General features: G+C 43.9%; 1 protein-coding gene across 1 annotated transcript in view; it reads right to left on the bottom strand.

Annotated features, from left to right (window-relative positions):
- The window catches only part of lonp1 (lon peptidase 1, mitochondrial), a 132352-nt gene extending 121323 nt beyond the window's left edge, over positions 1-11029 (bottom strand). The window contains exons 1-7 of the mRNA XM_056276015.1: positions 10475-11029; positions 8857-8945; positions 6110-6229; positions 4971-5142; positions 4660-4773; positions 2644-2705; positions 96-225 (exon numbers count right to left, since the gene is read on the bottom strand). Of these exons, the coding sequence (XP_056131990.1) occupies positions 96-225; positions 2644-2705; positions 4660-4773; positions 4971-5142; positions 6110-6229; positions 8857-8945; positions 10475-10579 (792 nt within the window). The 5' untranslated portion in view covers positions 10580-11029. The remainder of the gene's footprint in view (positions 1-95; positions 226-2643; positions 2706-4659; positions 4774-4970; positions 5143-6109; positions 6230-8856; positions 8946-10474) is intronic.
- Positions 11030-16617: the final 5588 nt, after the last annotated feature.

Raw genomic sequence — 16617 nt, 5'->3', positions numbered from 1 at the left:
AAAAACACACACTCAACCGGCATTCCCTGAATAATCAGAGGACAGAAACCAACAAAGTGAAGCTGAAAGCGGTTTCTAGACTGCAGCCTGCTCACATTTGTCTCTTCCAGGACGTCCTGTAACTCGTGGGACTCTGCTCCTGTCAGAGCCGCTCCCATGTCACTCAAATAGATGGGGTTATCCACCACTCTCTGGCCTGCCTGCATCATCTGCAGTACTGACTCCCTGAGGAACATTGTGCACCAACATACTATGACTGCAAACACAAATACATCAAATATAAAAACACACATACACAAGTACATACTGTTACTGCTCAGTAATACTGCGGACAAGATTCCTATCAGTTAATCAGTCTGACTGATCAGTTAACCAACCGATGATTGATTGGTGTTGGTGATGTTTGGATTTTATTGATTCCCATTGTGATTCCGATTCTGCGTATCAAAACTGGTTTATATCAAATCCAGATTCTTATCAGTGTTTGAGGAAGAGGTAAAAATATTTCAAAAATAATATCTAAGTAGTGTAGCTGGGATTAAGGACATTGTGTGTCTCTGTAACATTAGACTCAACCAACTGATCCTGGCTGCTTGTACTGGAGTGACCATGAGTGTGCGCCATGTTTGATTTCAGCATCTCAAACAATTTCCATCAGTTTTTCCACGTGGTTTATTTAAATTTACGCCATTTCTATATTTTGTTGTTGTCTAATAAGCTTGTGTCAGAGACCTCTACCGTTGCATATGTCATGGTTTCCACCTGAGCATGTGTCCAAAGGACGGATGCCACGTGTAACTTTCCAGTATTAAATATGAGCGGCAGTCCACTGACAGCCTGATCCATCACTTCATTTCGCCGCAGGCCAAAGTCAACTCTCAGCCAGTTGCACCTTAGCCCTTTGGCAACTGGGTCTCCTACTGCCTGAAAGCTGTGCACTGCTCCCCAACCATGAAGATGGTCCATGTCCATGCCCTGACTGACTCCAGTTCTGTATGACTGGGCCCTCATGCAGTACTGTAGGGTGGCCCTGACTGGTCCACCATGCAGTACTGTATGGTGGCCCTGACTGGTCCACCATGCAGTACTATATGGTGGCCATTTTCAGACATGTCAGGCTGGACAAACTCAGCTCTATCTTGTAAGAATAAGCTCCACTTTAATCAATCTAAGCTGTACTTTGTCAGCTGTGGCTCAACATCCATCAGACTCTGCTGCACTTTGCCGGCCTCAAAAGTACTTTTTCTTTTTGTTGCTTTTTTTTTGGTTCTGTTTGGCCACCTCATCGGAGGGCTGAGCAGATGGAGGAGGGTAAAGTTCCCATGCTCCTTGAATGTTTACAGACCTGAAATAAGCAAATCTTGATATGGCCACTTTCAACCAAACATAGTCAGACTGAATATGTTTGAGCTGGATTCTGATTTTCAATAGAAATGGTAGCTACTCAAGTTCAGAAGACAAGGATACAACAGAATGGTTCAAAATAGGAACACTTTTGTGCAACCTGAATGTTTCTACTTTCACGTATTACATGTGTGTTGCCTGGCTCTCAGTGACTGGATGGCTCAACTGAGTTACCGATTACGTGCCCTAAACATCAGAACGACTTGGCTGGACAATGCCAAGTCCAAGCATCACGTTGACAACAAGAGACTCAAGTGTTACCTCAAATGTGACGTGTCAAATCTGTTACTCAGCTTTTTCTTTGATGAACTGGAAAATTTACATTTGATTAATTATATTAATTCAATTTAAAAAATGTATTCATGCATTTGTTTCTTCTCACCTCAACTATTTCAATTACTTATCTACTTGCCTTACTCAAGCCACCACTGCACTGTTGCAATTATTCCCGAATGCTGCTGAGGGACTACTTACAAATGCAACTTGTACCTCTCATATCACCCCTGTCCTGTTTCCTGCACTGGCTGCCAATCAGTTTTAGAATTCACTTCAAAACTCTGCCCTTCTGCTAATACCACTCTGATCCAGTCTCGTGTGCCAAGTACACACCCCTTAATGCACCATGGCAGTGACATGATAGTGGACACCTGAAGCATTATGGACAATTGTTTGGGCAAGAGATATTCAACATTCAGTCATATATTTACTCATAATAAATATCTCTTGACTTTCATAGAATGAAATCTCTACAGACAAGCACAGGACCCTTTGGTAGAAGTAACAATGGATGCAATCAGACTCCCATGGGGTACTGAACCAGTGCTAGGACTGGGAGCTCTCCCAGTCACATCAAACATGGTGCCAGTTTTAAGTGTGCTGCAGTAAATTATTTTCCGTTTTGCAAGCGCTTCCTCTGTTATGTATTATCAGACTACAATGACTGCAGCTTGCTGTACTGCTGTTTTCCCTGGTGAAACTTGGCCACGTTGGGTGTTGGCACTGACCAGCCGCGTCGTGAACAGTCTGCATGCTGTGTCGACACACAACAGAGTCAGTGATTCATATGTTTGGGTAGCAGGTTCAGACAGTTAAAACACTTGTATAGGCTTTGTAAATATTGAATGCCGTTCACATGTTGTGCATACATGGCTTCGAAACCCTATTTTTGGAAATCTGCAACTGATTTCAAGTCAGAACTGGTTCTTAATATCCAAATTCTATTGACAAAGACAGACTGACCTGTAAAGAGGGTTGAGTGCGATGATGTCACGGATGGTCTTTACTATCTCTGCAGTCAGTGCCTAAAGAACAGAGTAAATACAAAATGCTGTTAATCCCTACTGTAGTTCTATTGTACTTTAATGAAGCTGAAAGTATCAGGATACAACATACAACTTTTAATCTATATCTTCCATACATTCCACGTCCTGAGGACCAGTCTGCGATGCCAGAAGTAGGCACGTCCTGGTCCCCACCTTTGCCTGCGACGGGGCCTGCATTCCACCCTTCTCCAATGCTCATCCCCGCGGTTGGTGGGTCCACGGGGTGGTGCGTCCACAGGGTGGTGGCTCAATGTTGCTTTTTCGGGCTGGGCCTGACCGGGCCCCATGGGCCAAGGCCCAGCCACCAGACACTCACCAGCAAGCTCCCTTCCCTGGTCTGGCTTCAGGAGGGGGTCCCGGTTTCCCTTTTCTGGGCAAGGCGCTGTAGCCCTGCTGTTGTAATTTCATTGGATTTCTTGGGAATCGCTCTTAGTCTGGTCCCTCCCCTGGGACCAATTTGCCTTGGGAGACCCAACCAGGAGCTATTGCCCCCAACAACACAGCTACCAGGATCATCGGGACACCCAAACCCCTCCATCACATTAAGGTGGTGATTCTTAGAGGCATGGTGCTGAAACTCGGGACTGGAGGGTGTGCTCCAATTATTGGGGCATCACACTGCTCAGCCTCCCTGGGAAAGTCTACTCTAGGGTGCTGGAAAGGAGGCTCCGACTGATTAACGAACCTCGGATCCAGGAGGAACAATGCAGATTCCGTTCTGGCCATGGAAAAATGGACCAACTTTTTACCCTTGCGGAAGTGCTGAGGGAGGTGTGGGAGTTTGACCAGCCAGTCTACATGTGTTTTGTGGACTTGGAGAAGGCTTACAACTGTGTACCCCGAGGCACTCTGTGGGGGGTACTGTGGGAGTATGGGGTACCGGGGCAGTTGCTACAAGCCATCTGGTCCTTGTATAACCGAAGTGACAGCTGTGTCCACATTCTCAGCACAAAGTCAAACGTGTTTTCGGTGGGTGTCAGACTCCACCAAGGTTGTCCCTTGTCTCCGATTCTGTTTGTGACATTCATGGACAGGATCTCGAGGCACAGCCGAGGTGAGGAGTGTGTCTGTTTTGGGAACCTCTGAATTGCATCTCTGCTCTTCACAGATGTGGTTTTGTTGGCTTCATCAGAACGTGATCTCCAGTGCGCACTGGGGCGGTTTGCAGCTGAGTGTGAAATGGCCAGGCTGAGAGTCAGCACCTCCAAGTCTGAGGCCATGGTTCTCTACCGGAAAATGGTAGATTGCTCCCTCCGGATTGGGGATGAGTTGTTGCCTCAAGTGAAGGCGTTCAAGTATCTCTGGGTCTTCTAATACGGACGTTGTACCGGACCATTGTGGTGAAGAGTGAGCTGAGCCAGAAGGCAAAGCTCTCAATTTACCAGTCAATCTCTGTTCCAACCCTCACCTATGGTCATGAGCTTTGAGTAGTGACCAAAAGGGTGAAATCGCAGATACAAGTGGCTGAAATGAGTTTCCTCCGTAGGGTGTCTGGGCTCAGCCTTAGATACAGGGTGAGGAGCTCGGACATTCAGAGGGAGCTCGTAGTAGAGTCGCTGCTCCTTCGCATCAAAGGAGCCAGATGAGGTAGTTCGGGCATCTGATTAGGATGCCTACTGGGCGCCTTTCTTTGGAGGTTTTCCAGGAATGTCCAACTGGGAGGAGACCCCGGGTAGACCCAGAACTCGCTGGAGGGACTACATGTCCAATCTGGCCAGGGAACGCCCTGGGATACCCCAGGACAAGCTGGAGGGCATTGCTGGGGAGAGGGACGTCTGGAGGGGACGTCTGGAGTGCCCTACTTAGCTTGCTGCCACTGTGACCCGACCCCGGACAAGCGGCTGATGATGAAATGAGATGAGATCTTCCATACAATTTATAAAACTGAAAAGTCACTTGAATTCTATTAAATGTTTACATAATGTGTTCATACCTTAACTTCTTCTGTGACAGAAAACTGTTCATGTTGAACATTGTCCACCTCAACCATCAGAATTTCTGAGGGGGACAGAGTTTGAAGCTCTGGCGTTAGGTCTGCTTCTAAGATCTGACAAATAAAAAAAGGCTCCAATCAACAGGAGATTAGACTTTGTGAAGATGTTAAAGCAGGGAAGGGGCTGGAGTTAGGTCTGTATTGCATGTCAAAGAAATAAAACACCAGTAACAACTCTAGTCTAGCTTACTGTATTCATAGCAAACTAAGCTAGATGACTGAAGTATTAAACAGAACTGTCTCACACAGACCTTGTCCTCCACCTGCTCTGCCAGCGGAGCAGCCGGGTCCTTGTGGCTGCGTTTAGATTTTCGCCTTGCTGGGGGTTTGATATACAACTCACTCTCTGCCTTGGAATCTGACAACGTGGATGATGTCATTGACTCCTCAGTTTCCACCTCCAGCTGGCATGTGATGCGGATCCTGACAATCCACGATAAAAATTAGACTACAATAATTTGCCATGTTAGCCCTACCACCCTCCTCCAGGGTAATTGCTTAATTATTGATATGTGAGCCTTGTTTGCTACATATGTCCATTTGTAGCAGTAAGTAAGAACTGCTCAGTTTTATACAGGGAACTTTATTCTATAGTTAACAATATTTATCATTGTATTGACAAAATATTTTCAACTTATTCAAACTTATTAGTTTGTAGTACTGAAGATATTAAGACATCTCAGTTTATACCTTAAAATCAAATCCTTTCACATGTGCGAGGACAGAAATCCCCATGTCCTCATGACTCCTTATCTCAAGTAGGTTGAGAACATATCTTTACAAGAAAGACCTTACATCATTTCCCCCACTAACTCATATCTAATCACGTCTACTTACCCTAAGGATGTTATGGCCTTGACCCTTGACCTCTGTACCCCTATATGAATATCATGGTCTTGACCCTTGATCCCTGTACCCCTATATGAATGTTATGGTCTTGACCCTTCACCTCTGTACCCCTATATGAATGGAATGTGATCTAGAAAGACAGGCCAGTCCCACCTCTGCATTCATTATGATTGCAACGTTCAGTTGCAAACATTTTAACAGATGCATGTGATGAAATACCTCATGTAAGACAAGGGAACTCCCTTGAGGAACAATTACTCGTTAGATAAAGAGCCTCTTTGGTAAGACAAAGAAAAAAATTAATTATTAGTTAGAACGATCCTGCCAAACACCTTTACTGCCAAAGACCTTTACAGCCAAAGACCTTTACTGTCGAAGTAAAGTTTATTTATATAGCACCTTTCACAGACTGAGTCACAGTGCTTCACAATGAAAGAAAATAAAAATGATGAACAGCAACAACAACACAAAAGGTCTATTTTAAACACATATGTAATATGTGTATAAGTAGCAGGGGGGAGTTGGAGGAAGTATTTCTAACCTGCGATGTCCCATGACAATCATTCTCAGCTTGTCGCCCAGGTCCTGCATCTCGTGTATCTGAACAAACGTGCCTGTAGGATAGATGGCATCCAGAGACTCCACCACATCCGACTCGTTACTAGAAACACAGAGAAACACGGAGAAAGTCACGGATGTAGACTAATATCGCTGTAACATAGATGGCACCTAGAACATCCACCTCAGATCCTGACATGGAGTAGTGGTTTACGCCATATGTAAAAGTAAGTGGGGTGCTTGACAGGATTCTAAACTGACAAGATAAATAAAATTAAAAATAAACAAGGTTTATTCAGGAGCCTTGCAGACGGCTCAAACACACCACGTATGTTCATTAGACAAAGCATCAATATCAAGTTCACACAAATCACAGCAATGCTGTACAGTAAGCACAGGTTTAAATCTCACCATGCTGTGTCAGAAAGTAGGAACAGCCAGGCAGAACGGCATTGGAGGATTAATACATTCATATGACCATCCATCCGTCCATCCATTATCCAAACCACTTGTCCTGCTCTCAGGGTCGCGGGATGCTGGAGCCTATCCCAGCAGTCACTGGGCAGCAGGCGGGGAGATACCCTGGACAGGCCGCCAGGGAATCACAGAGCCTGCCCAACCACACACCCACACCCACACACGGACAATTTAACAACACAATGAATTTTTAGGATTTCATTTAGTGTTGTTAAATTGGCACATTCATGTTCCAATTTGACATGTTTCCAAAACTCTCCTGTTTACTGAAGTAAATAGGAGAGTTTTTACTTATTAGAGCGTGAGTGTCTGTAATAGTACCCAATTTCCCCTCGGGGATGAATAAAGTATTCTGATTCTGATTCTGAATATTGGCCTCATCTCTTGATGATTTTTACTCTTGTCCCTCTGCACAAATGACTGCACCTCAGGTGAACCGTCTGTTAAACTCCTGAGGTTTGCAGATGACACAACCATCATTGGCCTTACCCAGGATGGTGACGAGTCTACCTAGAGATAGATGGGAGGTTGATCAGCTGGTCCTCTGGTGTGACCGTAACAACCTGGAGCTTAACACACTCAAAACAGTGGAGATGACAGTGGACTTCAGGAGGAGCCCCCCAACACTAGACAAAATCTAGATAAAAATATCAGGTCTGAACAGGCCCATAGTAAAGCCCCCAGAAACTGAACAACCCCATTAAGTTTCTAGATTCAGTGTATCACACTGCAGCTATATTAGTTACACACAGTTCTAGAACACATCATTGTAAGACATCTCTAAGGGAAAGAGGGTTGGACTCAGCACACACAGAGAAACTACTATCAAGCAAGCTACCGTTTTCTATTTATTCACTCCTACATTTCAGTTCAGTTGGGCAGAATACTGCATACATGATATATTACTATGGGGAAGTGTTGTGTGAATAAATAATCAGGAAAGAAAGATTTTACTTGTCATGCACATGATAAAGGAAACTATATTGAGGGAAGGTGGACTACTTGATAAACCTGCAGCATTTTCACATCCTTCTTAAAAGTCTTGTGTGCGCAGAAGTGTTGCTCTTAACTGGTCTATGCTGCTTCAATACAGCTGGCCTATGCTGCTTCAATACAACATGCCTATGCTGCTTCAATACATGCCTATGCTGCTTCAACACAACTGGCCTATGCTGCTTCAACACAAGGCTTCTATCTCTCTATGCAGAGCAAATACTCATTCTGTTCTCAGTATACTTACCCATACCAATGATATAAATTATTCTGCTGATCATGTATTACCTTTAACTTTACACTTTTTAATGTGCAGCTCAAAATAAAACCAGTTTGGGCACGAAGGCATCTGGTTTTGAAGGTTTGCTGATGTGCTGCTTGCACAAGACAAGATCAAGGATGACTCTACACACCACAGCAGCACCCAGCTGAATGGTTTGGTTCACCATGTCTGCAGCAGTTCAACAAATTCTCTCTTTCTGCCAATAAGAACTGTAGTGTCCTCAACTGGTGTGTCCACTTCTCTTTCTAAAACCCGTGATGGCCTACTACCCATTATCCATCCATCCATCCAGCCATTATCCGAACCGCTTATCCTGCTCTTGGGGTCGCTGGAGCCTATCCAAGCAGTCATTGGGTGGCAGGCGGGGAGACACCCTGGACAGGCCACCAGGCCATCACAGGGCCCACACATACACACACACACACACACACACACACACACACACCTAGGGACAATTTAGCATGGCTGATTCACCTGACCTACATGTCTTTGGACTGTGGGAGGAAACCGGGGCAGCCGGAGGAAACCCATGCAGACACGGGGAAAACATGCAAACTCCACACAGAGGACGACCCGGGACAGCCCCCTAGGTTGGACTACCCCCGAGCTCGAACACAGAACCTTCTTGTTGTGAGGTGACTGCACTAACCACTGTGCCACCATGCCACCAATGGTCTACTAAAATTGACAAGTTAGATGTGTGCACCTTTTCACTTAAGCAATAAGCCTTTCTTGCCAGAAAAGTGGAGATAGGTGAGAAACATAGGAGAGGAGGGAGAGAAGAGGAAACATGCAGCGAAGGTCTTGTATTCAATTCAAACTAAGGGCGCTGCAGTCAGGTCTGAGTCTCTGAGCTGTGTGCTCATATGGTGGAGCCACCAGGACACCTTAAGAGTGTGTTCATGATGTAGATTTAAAGTGAGGGTGACTTCCTCAACTCTGTTCCAAGTGACTTCCTGAAAAAGACAGCGTCTTACTTGTCATCTCTTTTTAGGAAGACTCCACCATAGGGCTGCGCCAGACGAACCTTCCTCCTTAAAAGTTCCATCAAGGCCTTATTCTTCACCTGACAGAGAGAGACACATTGCAGGTAACAGTTACACAGACACACACACACACATACAATGAAATAGGTGCACATCAGAGGCAGGCCTTCACCTTTACCAACACATAAGAGGTTTGATGATTATCCAACGCTTGTAGAGAACTTGATCCACTGTTACCGGAAATTATTTCTGCCACACGTTTGATGCCAACTGCACAGTCTACAAATCTAAAGAACCACCAACACAAGGTCTTTTGGTATTTGTGGCAAGAATATTTTCCACATCTAGAAACAAACAAAATCCGATTTTACTCAAGACCTTTTTGGTATCGAATTGTGTGTTCCAAAAACCTTAAAAAGCATCGTACTCTTGCTCTCTGCAATTCCTGTGAAATTAAGTTATTTCATAAAGTTTTTCTCTGCATTCACAACATAGAAAATCTCCCTTTTGGTAAAAAGTAGAAATCTGGCTTAAAACTGACTTGACTTGAAACTGACTTAACGTGCATTTCTTCGGGATGTTTAAATTTAGAATTCCTTCTCCTCTTGGCCTCGATCTCTGTATCGCCTTCCTCTCCGATACTTATTCTTCAGTCGGCTTGTTCCGTTTCTCAGGGGTAGCCACAGCAGATTTTATAGTTTCCATTGGTACCCTGAAAGGGTACAGCCCCAATGGTGGCTGTTGTTAACCCGGGCCTCGACCGACCCAGTATGGTCTTGTATGTCTGCATACTACTACTACTTTTGGCTGCTCCTGTTAGGGGTTGCCACAGCTTCCATCTCTTCCTGTCTTCTGCATCTTCCTCTGTCACACCAGCCATCTGCATGTCCTCCCTCACCCCATCCATAAACCTCCTCTGTCCTCCCTCACCCCATCCATAAACCTCCTCTTTGGCCTTCCTCTTCTCCTCTTCCCTGGCAGCTCCATATTCAGCATCCTTCTACCAATATACCCAGCATCTCTCCTCCACACATGTCCAAACCATCTCAATCTTGTCTCTCTTGCTTTGTCTCCAAACCGTCCAACCTGAGCTGTCCCTCTAATATACTCGTTCCTAATCCTGTCCTTCTTCATCACTCCCAATGAAAATCTTAGCATCTTCATCTCTGCCACCTCCAGCTCCACCTCCTGTCTTTTCATCAGTGCCACTGTCTCCAAACCATTTAACATGGCTGGTCTCACAACCATCTTGTAAACCTTCTCTTTAACTTTAAACTGTCAATCTGCACACTGATTTGGCAAAATGTTACGTCGGATGCCCTTCCTGACACAACCACTAACGCTACGGACAGGGCATAGGTAAAGCACTGGCTGGACCTCCCTCTGAGGAAGATCAGAGGGAGGTCCTCTGGCTGGACCTTCCTCTCCGACACTAATTTCCTGAAATTCCATAAACGCTTACGAAAGCAGGATTTTGTATATGAACAGATGTACACAATCTCTCTCCAAAATACTGCAGTAAACACATCCATCGACCTACTTTGGCATACAGGATGAAACAGTGAATCTGGAGGACTTGGTGAAGAACATTTTAACTATGCCGTCTTACCTCTATGATTTTGATGAAGCGGGGAAACACCGGGTTCCTGCTGACAGCGATCAGCGGGACATGAGGGAACACCTCCGGCACCATCATGGGCGTGAGGGCCGTCATCTGCGGACCGTTGTGAGGTCCTCCCCCGTCCCCGCCGGACTCCTCTCCTCCGGAACCGGCGCCGTCTCCTCCGTCCTCCCCAGCAAACGCCGCTCCGCCCGCACGGTTGCTGAAGCTCCTGTTGGGAATGTGATGGCAGCAGGCCGAGGTCAGACTCTTCCTGTCCCCGCCGAAGACGCCTCCAGCCCGCGCCCACCGGGCAGGTCTTCCTGTTAGCCTCCAGTCTGCTTGATATGTTGGAATTTTAGCGAATCGGTCATTGCGTACATTTTGTTTCACCGTTAAGACAGCGCTGTAACATCGTCTGGTTGCGTTTCCGGTCGCAGCGGAGGTGTTGGTAAGTAACGACCGTGTGGTACCGCTGCTGATCGTACTGGACCACTTCTGTGGCAGGAGAAGAGGAAATGTTCTGGGTCTCTGACCAGCAGCGACAAGAATCCTCACGTAGGTCGCCATATTGCTCTAGAGTGTTCTACGGCAAATTACACTACTTCCGGCAAGGTTTGATGACGTGTATAAACGACCACTTAAGAGCGGGTACCAGAACTTTCTATTAACTGTTCAATGAACATACAGTCACTTTCAATTTGTAATTTTTTTAATATTGACTTTTAATGGATATTATTTATATTATTAATATTATCATTTAATTGATATTGATATTAATGTTGTCCAAAGGAAATGAATCGAGTGCAACTGGACTTGATATATATCCGTGAAGACGTTTCGCCTCTCATCCAAGAGGCTTCCTCAGTTCTTGCCTTTCTGACTAGACCAAGCTAGTCACACACACACACACACACACACACATATATATATATATATATATATAGTGCTTCCTGACCGTCTATCTGAACAACTTGTATACTGCACGTCACGTCAAAATGACGTCATCTGTAACAACAGACGCACTACCAAATAAACAAACCACAGTAGGCTTAATGAGATATGAGTAATAGGCTGAAAGCTAAATGCAGTATTGCAGCTATTCAGACCTAGGGTAGGCCGTAGGTCATGCACTTTTCACTACAATGACCAGGATTCAAATTCACAGATAAAAAATAAAGGAAATATGGAGGATGTCATAAACCTAAAATGTTTATGTATTTTGTATTGATGTTATTTCAGCCTCTCGTCTGTTTAAAAAAGTGTTTTTGTTTCTATCTTTCCTTTGTGTGCACCTGGTCCTATTGATCTAATATGGAAATGCTATTGCCATGTTAGTAAATTTGAAATTGTTAAGAAACAAAAAAACAACAAAAAACTAACGTTGCCCACAAAAAACGTCATATTGCTGCGACCGGAAGCGGCGGTCGCTCGGACTGCCGGCAGAGCGTCACGAAGGACATCAAGACCACCCATTTATGTAAAAACACAAAAGCTGTTAACATATGTGAGAAGTGTAATTTAACATCTGAATAACTGATTGTAGGCAACTTTAAAAAGACTGAATATCACTTGTGACTGGTGGATTAATGATGACAAGTACCAACGAGTTGCAGTCCTCTCCAAGTTTAAACTGACTGATGCAAGTTAGTCCTGATTGAACCAATGCTCACAACCATGTCTGGTCTCACTGGTGGCCACCAAGCTAACATTTGCGGGACAATCTTTCTTTTAAAGGATAATTACAGTTTTTTAAAGCTTTGTTCTTATTTTTGTAGTTTTTTGACATGCATATATGGGTTATGATATAATTTTACTAACTGGCTTAATGATGGAGATTTTGGATACAGGACCACCGCTAGACAGACCTTCACAAAGACGTTTTACGGGTTAACGGAACACAAGTATCACATATGGTCCAACAAATCCAGTTATCTAAGCCACATGTTTAGAAGTGAAAGTTAAACGTTATTACCTGAAGTTTCCGTAATCATTACTGCTGGATCACATTGCTGAGCTACTTCCTGGTTCAACACGTAGGAATGACGAGCCCATACTTACTTTAGGCAGCAGAACCATCGATACAGTAACTGGCCAGCAGAACTGAGACGCCACAGGTAATGGAGATCATGTACACAGTCTAAACGAGGCACTAGACTTGTTGTTGTTGACAGGACAGGATGAAGGCTTGTGTTCAGTAAGATGCTGTTGTAAAGCTTCTTGTGTTGTTGTTGACAGGACAGGATGAAGGCTTGTGTTCAGTAAGTTGCTGTTGTAAAGCTTCTTGTGTTGTTGACAGGACAGGTTGAAGGCGTGTGTTCAGTAAGTTACTGTTGTAAAGCTTCTTGTGTTGTTGTTGACAGGACAGGATGAAGGCTTGTGTTCAGTAAGGTGCTGTTGTAAAGCTTCTTGTGTTGTTGTTGACAGGACAGGATGAAGGCTTGTGTTCAGTAAGGTGCTGTTGTAAAGCTTCTTGTGTTGTTGTTGACAGGACAGGATGAAGGTTTGTGTTCAGTAAGATGCTGTTGTAAAGCTTCTTGTGTTGTTGTTGACAGGACAGGATGAAGGCTTGTGTTCAGTAAGGTGCTGTTGTAAAGCTTCTTGTGTTGTTGTTGACAGGACAAGATGAAGGCTTGTGTTCAGTAAGGTGCTGTTGTAAAGCTTCTTGTGTTGTTGTTGACAGGACAGGATGAAGGCTTGTGTTCAGTAAGGTGCTGTTGTAAAGCTTCTTGTGTTGTTGTTGACAGGACAGGATGAAGGCTTGTGTTCAGTAAGGTGCTGTTGTAAAGCTTCTTGTGTTGTTGTTGACAGGACAGGATGAAGGCTTGTGTTCAGTAAGGTGCTGTTGTAAAGCTTCTTGTGTTGTTGTTGACAGGACAGGATGAAGGCTTGTGTTCAGTAAGATGCTGTTGTAAAGCTTCTTGTGTTGTTGTTGACAGGACAGGTTGATGGCTTGTGTTCAGTAAGGTGCTGTTGTAAAGCTTCTTGTGTTGTTGTTGACAGGACAGGATGAAGGCTTGTGTTCAGTAGGATGCTGTTGTAAAGCTTCTTGTGTCGTTGACAGGACAGGATGAAGGCTTGTGTTCAGTAAGGTGCTGTTGTAAAGCTTCTTGTGTTGTTGTTGACAGGACAGGTTGAAGGCTTATGTTCAGTAAGGTGCTGTTGTAAAGCTTCTTGTGTTGTTGTTGACAGGACAGGATGAAGGCTTGTGTTCAGTAAGGTGCTGTTGTAAAGCTTCTTGTGTTGTTGTTGACAGGACAGGTTGAAGGCTTGTGTTCAGTAAGATGCTGTTGTAAAGCTTCTTGTGTTGTTGTTGACAGGACAGGATGAAGGTTTGTGTTCAGTAAGGTGCTGTTGTAAAGCTTCTTGTGTTGTTGTTGACAGGACAGGATGAAGGCTTGTGTTCAGTAAGGTGCTGTTGTAAAGCTTCTTGTGTTGTTGTTGAAAGGACAGGATGAAGGCTTGTGTTCAGTAAGGTGCTATTGTAAAGCTTCTTGTGTTGTTGTTGACAGGACAGGTTGAAGGCTTGTGTTCAGTAAGGTGCTGTTGTAAAGCTTCTTGTGTTGTTGTTGACAGGACAGGTTGATGGCGTGTGTTCAATAAGGTGCTGTTGTAAATCTTCTTGTGTTGTTGTTGACAGGACAGGATGAAGGCTTGTGTTCAGTAAGGTGCTGTTGTAAAGCTTCTTGTGTTGTTGTTGACAGGACAGGATGAAGGCTTGTGTTCAGTAAGGTGCTGTTGTAAAGCTTCTTGTGTTGTTGACAGGATAGGATGAAGGCTTGTGTTCAGTAAGGGGCTGTTGTAAAGCTTCTTGTGTTGTTGACAGGACAGGTTGATGGCTTGTGTTCAGTAAGGTGCTGTTGTAAAGCTTCTTGTGTTGTTGTTGACAGGACAGGATGAAGGCTTGTGTTCAGTAAGGTGCTGTTGTAAAGCTTCTTGTGTTGTTGTTGACAGGACAGGATGAAGGCTTGTGTTCAGTAAGATGCTGTTGTAAAGCTTCTTGTGTTGTTGTTGACAGGACAGGTTGAAGGCTTGTGTTCAGTAAGGTGCTGTTGTAAAGCTTCTTGTGTTGTTGTTGACAGGACAGGATGAAGGCTTGTGTTCAGTAGGATGCTGTTGTAAAGCTTCTTGTGTCGTTGACAGGACAGGATGAAGGCTTGTGTTCAGTAAGGTGCTGTTGTAAAGCTTCTTGTGTTGTTGTTGACAGGACAGGTTGAAGGCTTATGTTCAGTAAGGTGCTGTTGTAAAGCTTCTTGTGTTGTTGTTGACAGGACAGGATGAAGGCTTGTGTTCAGTAAGATGCTGTTGTAAAGCTTCTTGTGTTGTTGTTGACAGGACAGGTTGAAGGCTTGTGTTCAGTAAGATGCTGTTGTAAAGCTTCTTGTGTTGTTGTTGACAGGACAGGATGAAGGTTTGTGTTCAGTAAGGTGCTGTTGTAAAGCTTCTTGTGTTGTTGTTGACAGGACAGGATGAAGGCTTGTGTTCAGTAAGGTGCTGTTGTAAAGCTTCTTGTGTTGTTGTTGAAAGGACAGGATGAAGGCTTGTGTTCAGTAAGGTGCTATTGTAAAGCTTCTTGTGTTGTTGTTGACAGGACAGGTTGAAGGCTTGTGTTCAGTAAGGTGCTGTTGTAAAGCTTCTTGTGTTGTTGTTGACAGGACAGGTTGATGGCGTGTGTTCAGTAAGGTGCTGTTGTAAATCTTCTTGTGTTGTTGTTGACAGGACAGGATGAAGGCTTGTGTTCAGTAAGGTGCTGTTGTAAAGCTTCTTGTGTTGTTGTTGACAGGACAGGATGAAGGCTTGTGTTCAGTAAGGTGCTGTTGTAAAGCTTCTTGTGTTGTTGACAGGATAGGATGAAGGCTTGTGTTCAGTAAGGGGCTGTTGTAAAGCTTCTTGTGTTGTTGACAGGACAGGTTGATGGCTTGTGTTCAGTAAGGTGCTGTTGTAAAGCTTCTTGTGTTGTTGTTGACAGGACAGGTTGAAGGCTTGTGGTCAGTTGCCCAGTAAGATTCATTTGTAAAGGTCTGTCTAGCTGTGGTGCAGTGCCCGAGTTACCTTCAAAAACCATAAATACCTCTCTAAGTCCATGGAACCACAAGACTGTGTGTAGCCCCACAGGACAACAGATCTACTCTAACAACATCACGACTCCGACATGAAGACACAGTAAAGGTCAGACAATAACAACAAAGTCAACAAACATTGGACAAGTTTATTTCACAATCCCTGATGTATTAAACACAATTCTATTTTACAGAGGTCAGTTATCAGCTAAAAAATTAAGAAAAAATGACATCATAGTCTTGAGATAGAGGCCATGTTGGAGCTGAAAATGTCGTCAGAAGAGCTGCACCCAGCTGTGCTTGACTGTGTTAATGTGGAAAAGAAAGACAGAAGAAGCTTGTTCGAACCATTTTCCATGCCACGCTGCACCTGGCAGTGCAGTGACTCAAGTATAAAGCAGCTTCCACATTTCAAATAAAATTTGGTTTAGCTGTAATGTGTCAACTCGTCAAGTCAATCATCTGTTTAATTTAGCAAAATGTGTTGATTTAAAGAAAAAACTACCTGATCCTGGTCATGTACTACCTGCCCAGTCTGTCTCTACTACATGTGTGGATATTCTGAACTAGGGATTACATGTTTGTTAAAGCAGACACTGACTGATGACTTGAGAACACAACGTCTGTATGAAAGCAGTTTACATTAGGTACCGGGCTCCGTTCCCCTGAACACAAAAGTTCTGTTACTAACCTTCTTGTGCCGCAGGTGTTGTGGTTGCCTTAACGGGAATTAACCACATGAAATAAACGTATTCTATGTTGTGATGGTCATCAGAAGATCAAATCTGTACCAAAATAGCTGCAATTCCATCGCACTGTCAAGGAAGCGCTTACATTTATATATATATTTATATATATATATATATATATATATACATACATACATACACACACATACACACACACACATATACGTATATATGTATGTATATATGTATATGTGTGTGTGTATATATATATATATGTGTGTGTGTGTGTGTGTGTGTGTATATATATGTGTATATATATATATATATATACACACACACACACACATATACACATTTTATATATATATACATATATATAAAAAGGAAAGTAAAATAGGTGCAT

This window comes from Lampris incognitus, chromosome 3 (genome assembly GCF_029633865.1).
Source record: "Lampris incognitus isolate fLamInc1 chromosome 3, fLamInc1.hap2, whole genome shotgun sequence".
NCBI classification, from domain to species: domain Eukaryota; kingdom Metazoa; phylum Chordata; class Actinopteri; order Lampriformes; family Lampridae; genus Lampris; species Lampris incognitus.
Note: the sequence above shows the minus strand (reverse complement) of the source record. Positions and strands in the feature narration are given on the sequence as shown.